Source organism: Nerophis lumbriciformis, linkage group LG13 (genome assembly GCF_033978685.3).
Source record: "Nerophis lumbriciformis linkage group LG13, RoL_Nlum_v2.1, whole genome shotgun sequence".
Lineage (NCBI taxonomy): Eukaryota > Metazoa > Chordata > Actinopteri > Syngnathiformes > Syngnathidae > Nerophis > Nerophis lumbriciformis.
In genome coordinates this window covers 47,148,708-47,163,013 of record NC_084560.2, presented here as the reverse complement: position 1 = coordinate 47,163,013, position 14,306 = coordinate 47,148,708, and the positions used below count along the sequence as shown (strand labels likewise).

The 14,306-nt window shown below is 35.1% G+C and overlaps 2 protein-coding genes across 2 annotated transcripts in view; one reads left to right on the top strand and one right to left on the bottom strand.

The window, feature by feature from the left end:
- uchl3 (ubiquitin carboxyl-terminal esterase L3 (ubiquitin thiolesterase)) overlaps positions 1 to 14,306 on the top strand; it is a 111,795-nt gene that overhangs the window by 61,780 nt on the left and 35,709 nt on the right. The window lies entirely within an intron of this gene.
- cln5 (CLN5 intracellular trafficking protein) lies at positions 3,654 to 13,971 on the bottom strand. Its single transcript, XM_061970513.2, has 4 exons — positions 13,745 to 13,971; positions 7,289 to 7,463; positions 7,000 to 7,225; positions 3,654 to 4,315 (listed from the first exon to the last, which is right to left on the bottom strand). Exons 1-4 carry the CDS (start codon positions 13,843 to 13,845, stop codon positions 3,828 to 3,830), a joined length of 990 nt encoding a protein of 329 aa, XP_061826497.2. The 5' UTR covers positions 13,846 to 13,971; the 3' UTR covers positions 3,654 to 3,827.

Sequence of the window (14,306 nt, the reverse complement as noted above, 5' to 3'; positions counted from 1 at the left end):
ATATCATCAAATTTTGACACTATTATATTTTCTTTTTTTGTTACAAAATTGATGTACCAGTATCAAATATTGATATCACAATGGATATCAGTATTTTTAATTGGAAAATATTCATAATATTTAAAATACTGGTATCGCAATTAACCAAGTATACATTTTGTATAATATTAGGATATCATGAAATTTTGACTATCGTATCATCTTTTTTGTTACTGTATTGATATGCCAGAATAAAATACTGATATCGCAAAGGATGATATCGATATTTTTAATAGGATAATGTTGATAAGCCAATTTTAAATATTGATATCGCAATCAACCTAATCATACATTTGACGTAATATCAGGATATCATCAAATTTTGACACTATTATATTTTCTTTTTTTGTTACAAAATTGATGTACCAGTATCAAATATTGATATCACAATGGATATCAGTATTTTTAATTGGAAAATATTCATAATATTTAAAATACTGGTATCGCAATTAACCAAGTATACATTTTGTATAATATTAGGATATCATCAAATTTTGACTGTTGTATCATCTTTTTTGTTACTGTATTGATATGCCAGAATAAAATACTGATATCGCAATGGATGATATCGATATTTTTAATAGGATAGTGTTGATAAGCCAATTTTATATATTGATATCGCAATCAACCTAATCATACATTTGACGTAATATCAGGATATCATCAAATTTCGACACTATTAGTGTATGTATATCATTATCTTTTTTGTTACTGTATTGATATGCCAGAATAAAATACTGATATCGCAATGGATGATATCGATATTTTTAATAGGATAGTGTTGATAAGCCAATTTTATATATTGATATCGCAATCAACCTAATCATACATTTTATGCAATATTAGAATATCATCAAATTTTGACACCATACTGTATGTATATCATTATCTTTTTTGTTACAGTGTTGATATGCCAGTATAAAATGCTGATATCACAATGGATGATATTGGTATTTTTAATAGGATAATATTGATGAGCCAGTTTCAAATATTTATCGCAATTAACCTAATCACACATTTTGTATAATATTAGGATATCATCAAATTTTGACACTATTATATTTTCTTTTTTTGTTACAAAATTGATGTACCAGTATCAAATATTGATATCGCAATGGATATCAGTATTTTTAATTGGAAAATATTCATAATATTTAAAATAATGGTATCGCAATTAACCAATTATACATTTTGTATAATATTAGGATATCATCAAATTTTGACACTGTTGTATCATCTCTTTTGTTACTGTATTGATATGCCAGAATAAAATACTGATATCGCAATGGATGATATCGATATTTTTATTAGGATAGTGTTGATAAGCCAATTTTATATATTGATATCGCAATCAACCTAATCATACATTTGACGTAATATCAGGATATCATCAAATTTCGACACTATTAGTGTATGTATATCATTATCTTTTTTGTTACAGTGTTGATATGCCAGTATAAAATGCTGATATCACAATGGATGATATTGGTATTTTTAATAGGATAATATTGATGAGCCAGTTTCAAATATTTATCGCAATTAACCTAATCACACATTTTGTATGATATAAGAATATTATCAAATTTTGACACTATTATATTTTCTTTTTTTGTTACAAAATTGATGTACCAGTATCAAATATTGATATCGCAATGGATATCAGTATTTTTAATTGGAAAATATTCATAATATTTAAAATAATGGTATCGCAATTAACCAAGTATACATTTTGTATGATATTAGGATATCATGAAATTTTGACTATCGTATCATCTTTTTTGTTACTGTATTGATATGCCAGAATAAAATACTGATATCGCAATGGATGATATCGATATTTTTATTAGGATAATGTTGATACGGCAATTTTAAATATTGATATCGCAATCATTGTATATCATTATCTTTTTTGTTACAGTGTTGATATGGCAGTATAAAATGCTGATATCACAATGGATATCAGCATTTTTAATAGGATAATATTGATGAGTCAGTTTAAAATATTGATATCGTAATTAACCTAATCACACATTTTGTATAATATTAGGATATCATCAAATTTTGACACTATTATATCATCTTTTTTTTTTTTACAGTATTGATGTACCAGTTTAAAGTATTGATATTGCAATGGATATCAGTATTTTTAATATGATAATATTTATAAGCCAGTTTAAAATATTGATATCACAATTAACCAACTATACATTTTGTACAATATTAGGATATCATCAAATGTTGACACTAGTATATCAGTATAGTATATCAGTATAACAATGATATCGCAATGAATGATATTGGCAACTCGAGTGCTAATCGCTAGCTGACAAATGGCGCGTTAATTGCTAGCTGGCAACTAGAGCCTTAAACGCTAGATTGTGACTAGTTCACTAATCGCTACTCCCAAGTGTACTGCGTTATGGTAAATTGAAGTATTTAGTACTGCGTTATGGTAAATTGAAGTATTTAGTACTGCGTTATGGTAAATTGCAGTATTTAGTACTACGTTATGGTAAATTTGAGTATTTAGTACTACGTTATGGTAAATTTGAGTATTTAGTACTGCATTATGGTAAATTTGAGTATTTAGTACTACGTTATGGTAAATTTGAGTATTTAGTACTGTGTTATGGTAAATTTGAGTATTTAGTACTACGTTATGGTAAATTGCAGTATTTAGTACTACGTTATGGTAAATTTGAGTATTTAGTACTGCGTTATGGTAAATTTGAGTATTTAGTACTACGTTATGGTAAATTGCAGTATTTAGTACTACGTTATTGTAAATTTGAGTATTTAGTACTGCGTTATGGTAAATTTGAGTATTTAGTACTGCGTTATGGTAAATTTGAGTATTTAGTACTACATTATGGTAAATTTGAGTATTTAGTACTACGTTATGGTAAATTTGAGTATTTAGTACTGTGTTATGGTAAATTGCAGTATTTAGTACTGTGTTATGGTAAATTTGAGTATTTAGTACTACGTTATGGTAAATTTGAGTATTTAGTACTATGTTATGGTAAATTGCAGTATTTAGTACTACGTTATGGTAAATTTGAGTATTTAGTACTGCGTTATGGTAAATTTGAGTATTTAGTACTGTGTTATGGTAAATTTGAGTATTTAGTACTACGTTATGGTAAATTTGAGTATTTAGTACTACGTTATGGTAAATTTGAGTATTTAGTACTGTGCTATGGTAAATTTGAGTATTTAGTACTACGTTATGGTAAATTTGAGTATTTAGTACTGTGTTATGGTAAAATTGAGTATTTAGTACTGTGTTATGGTAAATTTGAGTATTTAGTACTGTGTTATGGTAAATTTGAGTAGTACTACGTTATGGTAAATTTGAGTATTTAGTACTGTGTTATGGTAAATTTGAGTATTTAGTACTACGTTATGGTAAATTTGAGTATTTAGTACTGTGTTATGGTAAATTTGAGTATTTAGTACTACGTTATGGTAAATTTGAGTATTTAGTACTGTGTTATGGTAAATTTGAGTATTTAGTACTGTTTTATGGTAAATTTGAGTAGTACTACGTTATGGTAAATTTGAGTATTTAGTACTGTGTTATGGTAAATTTGAGTATTTAGTACTACGTTATGGTAAATTTGAGTATTTAGTACTGTGTTATGGTAAATTTGAGTATTTAGTACTACGTTATGGTAAATTTGAGTATTTAGTACTGCGTTATGGTAAATTGCAGTATTTAGAACTGCATTATGGTAGCTGTGAGTATTTGGTACTGCGTTATGGTAATGTGAGTATTTGTTAGTGCGTTAAGGCAAAGGCACCTCCTGGTAAGTGATGCGTACGTAAGGAGACTTCATGGGCAGCCGCCAGTACTCAAAGTTGTAGTAGAAGTAAAAGTTCTTGTCCAACACCACCTCCTTGAACGCCTCCATCACGCTGAGCGCCAACTCCGCCATGGACTGGTGCGCTCGGAACGTGCGGTAAAAATCCCGAATGTCCGCCGCCAGGTTCTTGAGCGCCGGCTGGCCGAAGATGGCGCTGTCGTTGCCCAGGTAGGCGGGCTCTCCGCTGTACAGGTAGACCTTGGTGTAGTTGGTCTGCGTGCGGCTGCTCAGTTTGGCGCCCAGGCGGGCGAGCGTGCGATACGTGCGCTGCACGAACCGCGAGCAGTCGTAGGACTCGAACCACACGCTGGCGTCGGGGCTCGGGTCGGAGAGCACCGTCCACGTCTCGTAGTAGATCCCCGTGGCGTTGTCGTCTTGGACCCACTTGGCCATCTCGTTAAACTGATGACCTGAAACACATTTTATTGTTGGGCAATAATTCTACTTTCTTTCTTTTTTTAAGGTGGCAAATATTGTTAATTCTGTTATTTCTCAACAATATGATATCATTATTGCAATTGTGTCTATCACCGTTATTTTCTTATCAGTACTATCAACACTCTACGGTCCAGTATCAACTCATCAAATATGGCAGTCATTTATTTAATGCTATTGTTTCAAATAAAGATATAGAAATATAATATTTTACTGTACAGTACCAATAAACTGCTAATATTGGTATTGTGATTATTTGTTTTAAATGGTATCAAATCAGTCATCGATCTTGTGATATTACTTTTGTTGCATAGTAACATTTCGACAGTATCAATTATCACTATGGATAATATTATCTTTTTTTTTGTCAAATGTTGAGTTGTTCTTTTTTTGCCATGGTTGACGTCACTATGGGAAGTTTTGACGGAGCAGAAACGTGTGAACTCGTTGGGAGTTTCCTCCTCTCCCAGCTCGCTAGCCTCAACCTGAACCTTGGTATTTACCGTGATGACGGACTGGCAGTGTGTCGCGCCTCGCCAAGGAGCAGCGAGAATACCAAGAAGCGCATATGCCAAATTTTCAAAGAGAACGGCCTACGGATCATGATTGAATCCAACAAGCAAACCGTCAACTTCCTCGACGTCACTTTCAACCTGAGAAATAACAGCTACCAACCATTCACGAAATCCAACACAACACTCCAATACGTGCACCATGACAGCAACCACCCACCCACCACCACGAAAAGAATACCTACCGGAATTAATAAAAGGCTATCGATGCTGTCATCTAGCAAAGCTGAATTTGACCAAGCAACCCCCCCGTACCAAAAAGCCCTTGATGAAAGCGGATACAATTTCACCCTCACCTATGAACCCACGCCAGGAAACCAACCAAAAAAGAACAGAAAACGAAACAACATCATCTGGTACAACCCCCCATACAGCAAAAACGTTTCAACTAACATTGGCCACAAATTCCTCAATCTGATTGACAAACACTTCCCCAAAGGCAACACCCTAAGAAAAGTATTCAACAAGAACAACATTAAATTGAGCTACAGCTGCATGAACAATATACGACAAATCATCTCAAACCACAACAAAACAATTGCAAATGAGCCGTCGGCCCCCAGACAGAGCGACCCCAAAACCAACAAAGGCTGCAACTGCCGCAAGAAACCTGATTGCCCTCTCAACGGTGGGTGCTTACAAACATCAGTTGTTTACCAATCTAAGGTAACACGCAAGGACATTAACACATCCGACACATATGTAGGATTAACCGAGGGAGAGTTTAAAACCAGATGGAACAATCACAAGGCTTCTTTCAGGAACCAAAACCTGCGGAATACCACAGAACTCAGCAAACACATTTGGGACCTCAAAGACAATAATGTTGAATATTCAATAACATGGCAAATTCTTGCATCCAGCACACCTTACAATAGTGGTAATAAAAGATGCAACCTATGCTTGAAAGAGAAACTGTTTATTATATACCGTCCAGACCTGTCATCCCTCAACAAGCGCAGCGAAATTGTATCAGCATGCCGCCACAGACGGAAACACCTCCTAGCCAATCACCACGCCCCTACGCCAGCCTGTACCCACCCACTCTGTGCCCTATACAAACCATGGTATGTGAATGCTCCCATTAAAATCTCCTGATGATTGAGGGAACCCCTCATGAAACAGGCCTGTAGAGATGAAGTAGTCTTGTGATTTTTTTCCCACACATACATATATTGCGCTCTACTACAATATCGAGCACTATTTTTTGGATAACCTTATTAAGACATATATATATATATATATATATATATATATATATATATATATATATATATATATATATAAATAAAATAAATACTTGAATTTCAGTGTTCATTTACAAACTACAACTCACAAACACTTTAGAGTTAGGCTCCACCATCAGAATGTGTACTTAAACTTATAAAGATCACATGGATATTATTCAGTGAGTTGATTCACCAAAACTAACCTGTTATACAGGAGGAAAAAGCACACAGGACGTTTCAATTGTTCACAGACTGGTCGCGCTCATCAGAATGACAAGACACTTCCGGTCTGCAGGCGATAGCATTCAATTGGGAAGAAACGCCCTACTGCCCCCTACTGACCAATGTGAATACTGATAAATGTGTAATGACCGCTCCAAAAAACGAATTCAAACCACAAAATAAAATAAATAAATCAACACAAAAATGTGACACATTATGGGTGGGTCACATATGCATGTACAGTAGATGGCAGTATTGTCCTGTTTAAAAGTGTCACAACATTGCTGTTTACGGCAGACGAACTGCTTTACGGTAGACACTGTTGTTGTGTGTTGTCAACACGTCACTCAGGTCCGCCTGAATTTCGGGAGTTTTTCGGGAGAAAATTTGTCCCGGGAGGTTTTCGGGAGAGGCGCTGAATTTCGGGAGGGTTGGCAAGTATGTATCAACCTACCATTTAATATCAATACTGTTTCTTTGTGACATGCTGAATGTGTCATAATCAGTGTTTGTGTTGTCGACATCGGGTTGCATCCAATATTATTTTCATCCAATACATTTCCGTATGGTGATACCGTAGTAGTAGTAGTCGCGAGGTGGCTACATGTTAGCATTTCAAACTGCGATGGAACTTACCGCTGATTTGGGCGACTTTCTCCAGGGTTCCGTTGTCGGACCAATGGGCGTCGTCGATGCCATGGTAGAAGCAGGCGGCTCCCTGGTTGCACCAGAAGGGGGCGTGCATGTCGGGTCTGAGGTGGGGGAAGGTGCAGTTGCCCAGCTGGAAGAGTTCGTACCACTCCATGGTGTAGTTGGCACTGGTCTGGGCGCTGCTGAAGCCCACGGCGTCGTGCATGATATGCTAACAAAAGAAAAAGTTCAGCTATTGGCTAATATGGTTAGCCTCTTGTCATTTTGGATTCACCAGATTTCCCAGCAGGTCTCCATATTTGAACTCCCACACTGGAGTCTGCAGGCGATACACCGAAATGACGTCGTCGTCCCTCATGAAGGGAATGTGGCCTTGGCGGTCGCCCGTGGGACAGAACGGGTAGAGAGCCTGGCAGTAAGCGTCCGCGTCAGGACGCCGGTCATAGCGTCTGTGGAGGACATGAAGATGTGAATAAGTTCTACTTGTATAGCGCTTTTCTACCTTCAAGGTACCGTATTTTCCGCACCATAAGGCGCACCTAAAAACCTCCAATTTCCTCAAAAGCTGACAGTGCGCCTTATAATCCGGTGCGCCTTATATATGGACCAATATTGAGCCACAACAGGTCTCGCAACTACGGTAACTACGCCGACTTCATTTTCCCCCGTAGAAGAAGAAGAAGTCCGTAGTTGCGAGACCTAAACTTTATGTAAAGACCCAAAAATGGCTCCTATTAAGAGACACGCTTACGACGCAGAGTTTAAAGTCAAGGCGATCAGTCCCGCAGTAGAAGACGGGAATAGAGCAGCAGCGAGAGAATTGAACATAAAGGAATGAATAGTGCGGAAGTGGAGGAAGCAACATGATGACCTGCGCCAAGTAAAGAAGACTAAACAGGGAACAAAGCGAGGTGGCTACAGTTGGAGGATAAACTGGAACAGTGAAGTGAAGTGAATTATATTTATATAGCGCTTTTTCTCTAGTGACTCAAAGGGCTTTACATAGTGAAAGCCAATATCTAAGTTACATTTAAGGCAGTGTGGGTGGCACTGGGCGCAGGTGGGTAAAGTGTCTTGCCCAAGGACACAACGGCAGTGACTAGGATGGCGGAAGCGGGGATCGAACCTGGAACCCTCAAGTTGCTGGCACGGCCACTCTACCAACCGAGCTATACCGCCCCCCCCCTCCGTGCATCGGTTGACGTGGGCGGGGTTGGGGGGGGGCGGGGTTTGGTGGTAGCGAGGGTGTACATTGCAGCCCAGAAGAGTTAGGGCTGAAATGGGATTCTGGGTATTTGTTTTGTTGTGTTTATGTTGTGTTACGGTGCGGATGTTCTCCCGAAATGTGTTTGTCATTCTTGTTTGGTGTGGGTTCACAGTGTGGCGCATACAGGTAAAAGCCAGTAAATTAGAATATTTTGAAAAACTTGATTTATTTCAGTAATTGCATTCAAAAGGTGTAACTTGTACATTATATTTATTCATTGCACACAGACTGATGCATTCAAATGTTTATTTCATTTAATTTTGATGATTTGAAGTGGCAACAAATGAAAATCCAAAATTCCGTGTGTCACAAAATTAGAATATTACTTAAGGCTAATACAAAAAAGGGATTTTTAGAAATGTTGGCCAACTGAAAAGTATGAAAATGAAAAATATGAGCATGTACAATACTCAATACTTGGTTGGAGCTCCTTTTTCCTCAATTACTGCGTTAATGCGGCGTGGCATGGAGTCGATGAGTTTCTGGCACTGCTCAGGTGTTATGAGAGCCCAGGTTGCTCTGATAGTGGCCTTCAACTCTTCTGCGTTTTTGGGTCTGGCATTCTGCATCTTCCTTTTCACAATACCCCACAGATTTTCTATGGGGCTAAGGTCAGGGGAGTTGGCGGGCCAATTTAGAACAGAAATACCATGGTCCGTAAACCAGGCACGGGTAGATTTTGCGCTTTGTGCAGGCCCCAAGTCCTGTTGGAACTTGAAATCTCCATCTCCATAGAGCAGGTCAGCAGCAGGAAGCATGAAGTGCTCTAAAACTTGCTGGTAGACGGCTGCGTTGACCCTGGATCTCAGGAAACAGAGTGGACCGACACCAGCAGATGACATGGCACCCCAAACCATCACCCAACCATGCAAATTTAGCATTTCCTTTGGAAATCGAGGTCCCAGAGTCTGGAGGAAGACAGAAGAGGCACAGGATCCACGTTGCCTGAAGTCTAGTGTAAAGTTTCCACCATCAGTGATGGTTTTGGGTGCCATGTCATCTGCTGGTGTCGGTCCACTCTGTTTCCTGAGATCCAGGGTCAACGCAGCCGTCTACCAGCAAGTTTTAGAGCACTTCATGCTTCCTGCTGCTGACCTGCTCTATGGAGATGGAGATTTCAAGTTCCAACAGGACTTGGCGCCTGCACACAGCGCAAAATCTACCCGTGCCTGGTTTACGGACCATGGTATTTCTGTTCTAAATTGGCCCGCCAACTCCCTTGACCTTAGCCCCATAGAAAATCTGTGGGGTATTGTGAAAAGGAAGATGCAGAATGCCAGACCCAAAAACGCAGAAGAGTTGAAGGCCACTATCAGAGCAACCTGGGCTCTCATAACACCTGAGCAGTGCCAGAAACTCATCGACTCCATGCCACGCCGCATTAACGCAGTAATTGAGGCAAAAGGAGCTCCAACCAAGTATTGAGTATTGTACATGCTCATATTTTTCATTTTCATACTTTTCAGTTGGCCAACATTTCTAAAAATCCCTTTTTTGTATTAGCCTTAAGTAATATTCTAATTTTGTGACACACGGAATTTTGGATTTTCATTTGTTGCCACTTCAAATCATCAAAATTAAATGAAATAAACATTTGAATGCATCATTCTGTGTGCAATGAATAAATATAATGTACAAGTTACACCTTTTGAATGCAATTACTGAAATAAATCAAGTTTTTCAAAATATTCTAATTTACTGGCTTTTACCTGTATTTGTAACAGTGTTAAAGTTATTTATACGGGCACCCTCAGTGTAACCTGTATCGCTGTTGATCAAGTATGACTTGCATTCACTTGTGTGTGTGAAAAGCCGTAGATATTATCAGAATCAGAATCAGAATCAGAATCAGCTTTATTGTCATTACGCAAGGTAACGAGATTGAGGCCATTCCATACAGTGCGATGTGTGCATGCTAGAAAAACAATGTGCAAATATATAAAAATTTAAAAAATGTAGAAGTGCAATGAATGTGGTGTGAAATTAATATATACATGAAAAAACAAAACAAAAACAGGGTGGTTGGTGGAATGGGTTATTGCACCGAAGAGAAGGCAGTTATGAGGGACAATGGGGCAGTCCGTTCAGGATGGTTATGGCCCTGGGGAAGAAGCTGTTCTTTAGCCTGTTTGTTTTGGTTTTAATTTAATTAATTAAATTAATTAATTAATTTAATTAATTATGTGACTGGGCCGGCACGCAAAGGCAGTGCCTGGGTGAAAAGCAGACGTGACGATTTTTGGCAGGGGCACTGAAATTTGAGTCTCCCGGGAGAGTTGGCAAGTATGAGAATTGGCGGTGAATGCGGTGTACCGCGGCACCGCCGCTGAACATAATCGGCGGGCCAGCTCTCGTGTTAATTTGATATCGCCTCAAGGGCCAAGTGCCAAATTTGGCCCGCCGTGAACTTTATTCTTCCATTGTAAAGCTTTTTGTGTTGTAAAATGAAGACTATATTTCTGCAATGTCATAATGTTAACCCCAAAATAATATTCTAATTTTTTATCTAAAAAATAACAGTTTCATCTTTGCAATATTAAGACGTTTTCATCGCAAAATTTATTTTCTTGTAATGGTAAGAATGTATTACTCTAAAAATATATTTTTATTCCTTGCATTATTCAAATGTATTGCCTGAAAATCAGTTGTTGTTTTTTCCAGAAGTATGACTTAAGTCTTATTTTAATCGGAAGATGAACAAATGTTACTCTAAACACTGCAAATGTATTCCCTGAAAATAATGAGTATTGCAATTTCATTCTGTAGAAATTACAGCTTGCTCTGACTCTCATAAAAATATGAAAATGTTTGTGATGTAAAAATAAAACTGTATTCTCTGAAAATTACACGCCATACTTCTATAATATGACTCTTCCATAATAACGCTTTTTTGTTTTGTAAAATTAGGACTATATTTCTGCAATATAACAACTTTCCCCCAAAATAATATTACAAATGTATTACCTGAAAAGTAACTTCATCTTTGCAATATTATGACTTTTTTCTTGTAAAATAACCCATTTTGTGACTGTAAGAATGTATTCCTCTAAAATATATATTTTTATTCTTAGCACTATTCCAACGTATTCCCTGAAAATCTGTTTTTGCAAGACGTATGACTCAATTCTTGCAATATTCTTTTTTTTAATTATTATTATTGGAAGATTACCCATTTTTTTCTAAACATTACACATTTAATAACATTATAATAACAATATAACAGTGTAATAACAATGTAAAAACAATGTAATACATTGTAATAACAATGTAATAACAGTGTAATAACATTGTAATAACATTGTAATAACAGTGTAATAACAATGTAATAACATGGTAATAACAATGTAATAACATTGTCACAACATTGTAATAACATTGTAATATTTGTGTATTAACAATATAACAGTAATAACAATGTAATAACAATGTTATGTAACAACATGTAATAATAGTGTAATAACAAAGTAAAAACAATGTAATAACAATGTAATAGCAATTTAATGTAATAACAGTGTAATAACAGTGTAATAACAAAGTTATAACGTGTAATAAAAGTGTAATAGAAATATAACAGTGTAATAACAGTGTAATAACAATGTAATAACATTGTAATAACAATGTAATAACAGTGTAATATCAGTGTAATAACAATGCAATAACAATGTAATAACAGTGTAATAACAAAATAATAACAGTGCAATAAAAGTGTTATAATGTAATAACAGTGTAATAATGTAATGACAGTGTAAAAACAATGTTATAACAGTGTAATAACAATAATTTGTAATAACAGTGTAATAAAAGTGTAATAACAAAGTAATAACAGTGTAATAACAGTGTAATAACAATGTTATGTAATAACAGTGTAATAACAATGTAATAACAATATAATAAAATTGTAATGTTATAAAAGTGTAATAACAGTATAATAACAATGTAATAACATGGTAATTAAAAGTGTAATAACATGGTAATTAAAAGTGTAATAACAATATAATAACAGTGTAATAACAGTATATAACACTATAATAACAATATAACAACAGTGTAATAACAATGTAAAAACAATGTAATACATTGTAATAACAATGTAATAACATTGTAAAAACAGTGTAATAACAATGTATTAACAGTGTAATAACAATGTAATAACAATATAATAACAATGTAATGACAGTGTAATAACAATGCAATAACAGTATAATAACATTGTAATAACAGTATAATTACAATGTAATAACGTAATAACATTATAATAACAGTGTAATAACAATGTAATAACAGTGTAATAACAATGTAGTAACATGGTAATAACAATGTACAAACATTGTAATAACTGTGTAATAACAATATAATAAAATTGTAATGTAATAAAAGTGTAATAACAGTGTATTGACATTGTAATAACAGTATAGTAACAATGTATTAACATGGTAGTAACAATGTAATCACATTGTAATAACAGTGTAATAACAGTGTATTAACAATGTAATAACATTGTAATAACAATGTACAAACAAAGTAATAACATGGTAATAACAATGTAATAACATTGTAATAACATTGTAATAATTGTGTAATAACAATATAAAACAGTGTAATATCATGGTAATAACAATGTAATAACATTGTAATAACAGTGTAATAACAATGTAATAACATTGTATTAACAAAGTAAAGGCAGTGTAATAATGCAATAACAGTGTAATAACATTTTAATAACAGTGTAATAACAATGTAATAACAATGTAACAAAAGTGTTATATAAATGTAATAACAGTGTAATAACAATATAATAAAATTGTAATGTAATAAAGTGTAATAACAGTATAATAACAATGTAATAACATGGTAACAACGTTGTAATAACAGTGTAATAACACAGTTTTGTCTAATATTGCAATTTCATTCTATGGTCATTACAATTTGCTTCCTCTAACATTACACATTTTCTGACTTTTCACAAAAATATGAAAATGTTTCCAAAGTAAAAAAAAATTGTTTTTGTCTGAAAATAATTATATGACATATTTCATGAAAATGCATTATATTTGAATAGTATCACCTTTGTGAGTGTTGCTATTTGGCAGATGTTCTTGCTCAACAGGCTATAAACACATTATGAAAAATAACTATTCATCTTATTCTCCATAAAGTAATGCAATCATCACATTTAATTAGAATCCCATGAGAATGAAAGTGTTTACAAGACAGCCATTGTGTGGGTTAGAGTCAGGGTGCACAATAGGAACACATTCTGGTTTCAATTCAATTAAAATAACTATGGAGGAGTGAGCTCTCTGAAAAAACAACTCTCACTCCCAAAGGTTCAAGTATAAAACAATACACACCTAAACCCTATTTTTATTTTTAAAAATGGGCTATTTACTACGACTTCCGGGTGATGTCACATGACTTGAAAAAGTGTGTAGCCACTTGTAAAAGTTCCGTGAAACTTCCTACCTGTACGGCACCGGCCATGTTTGCTTCTTGACTGCGGTGACGACGTGAAGAAACGCGAGCAAGGAGATGAAGGAACAGAGACAAATCTCCATGCGGATCATGTTTGGAGATCAAAACATTAAAACCAACAAGTCCGACGCTTCTCTCTTCCTTTGACGACGCACTTCCGCATTGCTGGTCACGTGGTTTTGTTGACGATTTGAACATCACGAGTTTGAAAGCCCCGACAGCAGATTCGCCAAAAAAAAAAAAAAAACGTTTAGAGCGAAAACAAAAATTAATATTTACCTGATAGGCAGTTTTATTCTTAAACCTTAAAATTATAGATTAAAATGTTGCTTAAATATGTATGGTCTCGTGGTTTTGTTGACGATTTGAATATCACGAGTTTGAAAGCACCGACAGCAGATTCGCCAAAAAACAAAAAACGTTTAGAGCGAAAACAAAAATTAATATTTACCATATAGGCAGTTTTATTCTTAAACCTTAAAATTGTAGATTAAAATGTTGCTTAAATATGTATGGTCTCGTGGTTTTGTTGACGATTTGAATATCACTAGTT

Coding starts and splice junctions, on each gene's coding strand:
- cln5 (XM_061970513.2), bottom strand. CDS start 13,845: ATGATCCGCATGGAGATTTGTCTCTGTTCCTTCATCTCCTTGCTCGCG. Junction 7,226..7,288: donor GAGACCTGCTGGGAAATCTG/GTGAATCCAAAA, acceptor TTCTTTTGTTAG/CATATCATGCACGACGCCGT. Junction 4,316..6,999: donor GAAAGTCGCCCAAATCAGCG/GTAAGTTCCATC, acceptor AATGTGTTTCAG/GTCATCAGTTTAACGAGATG.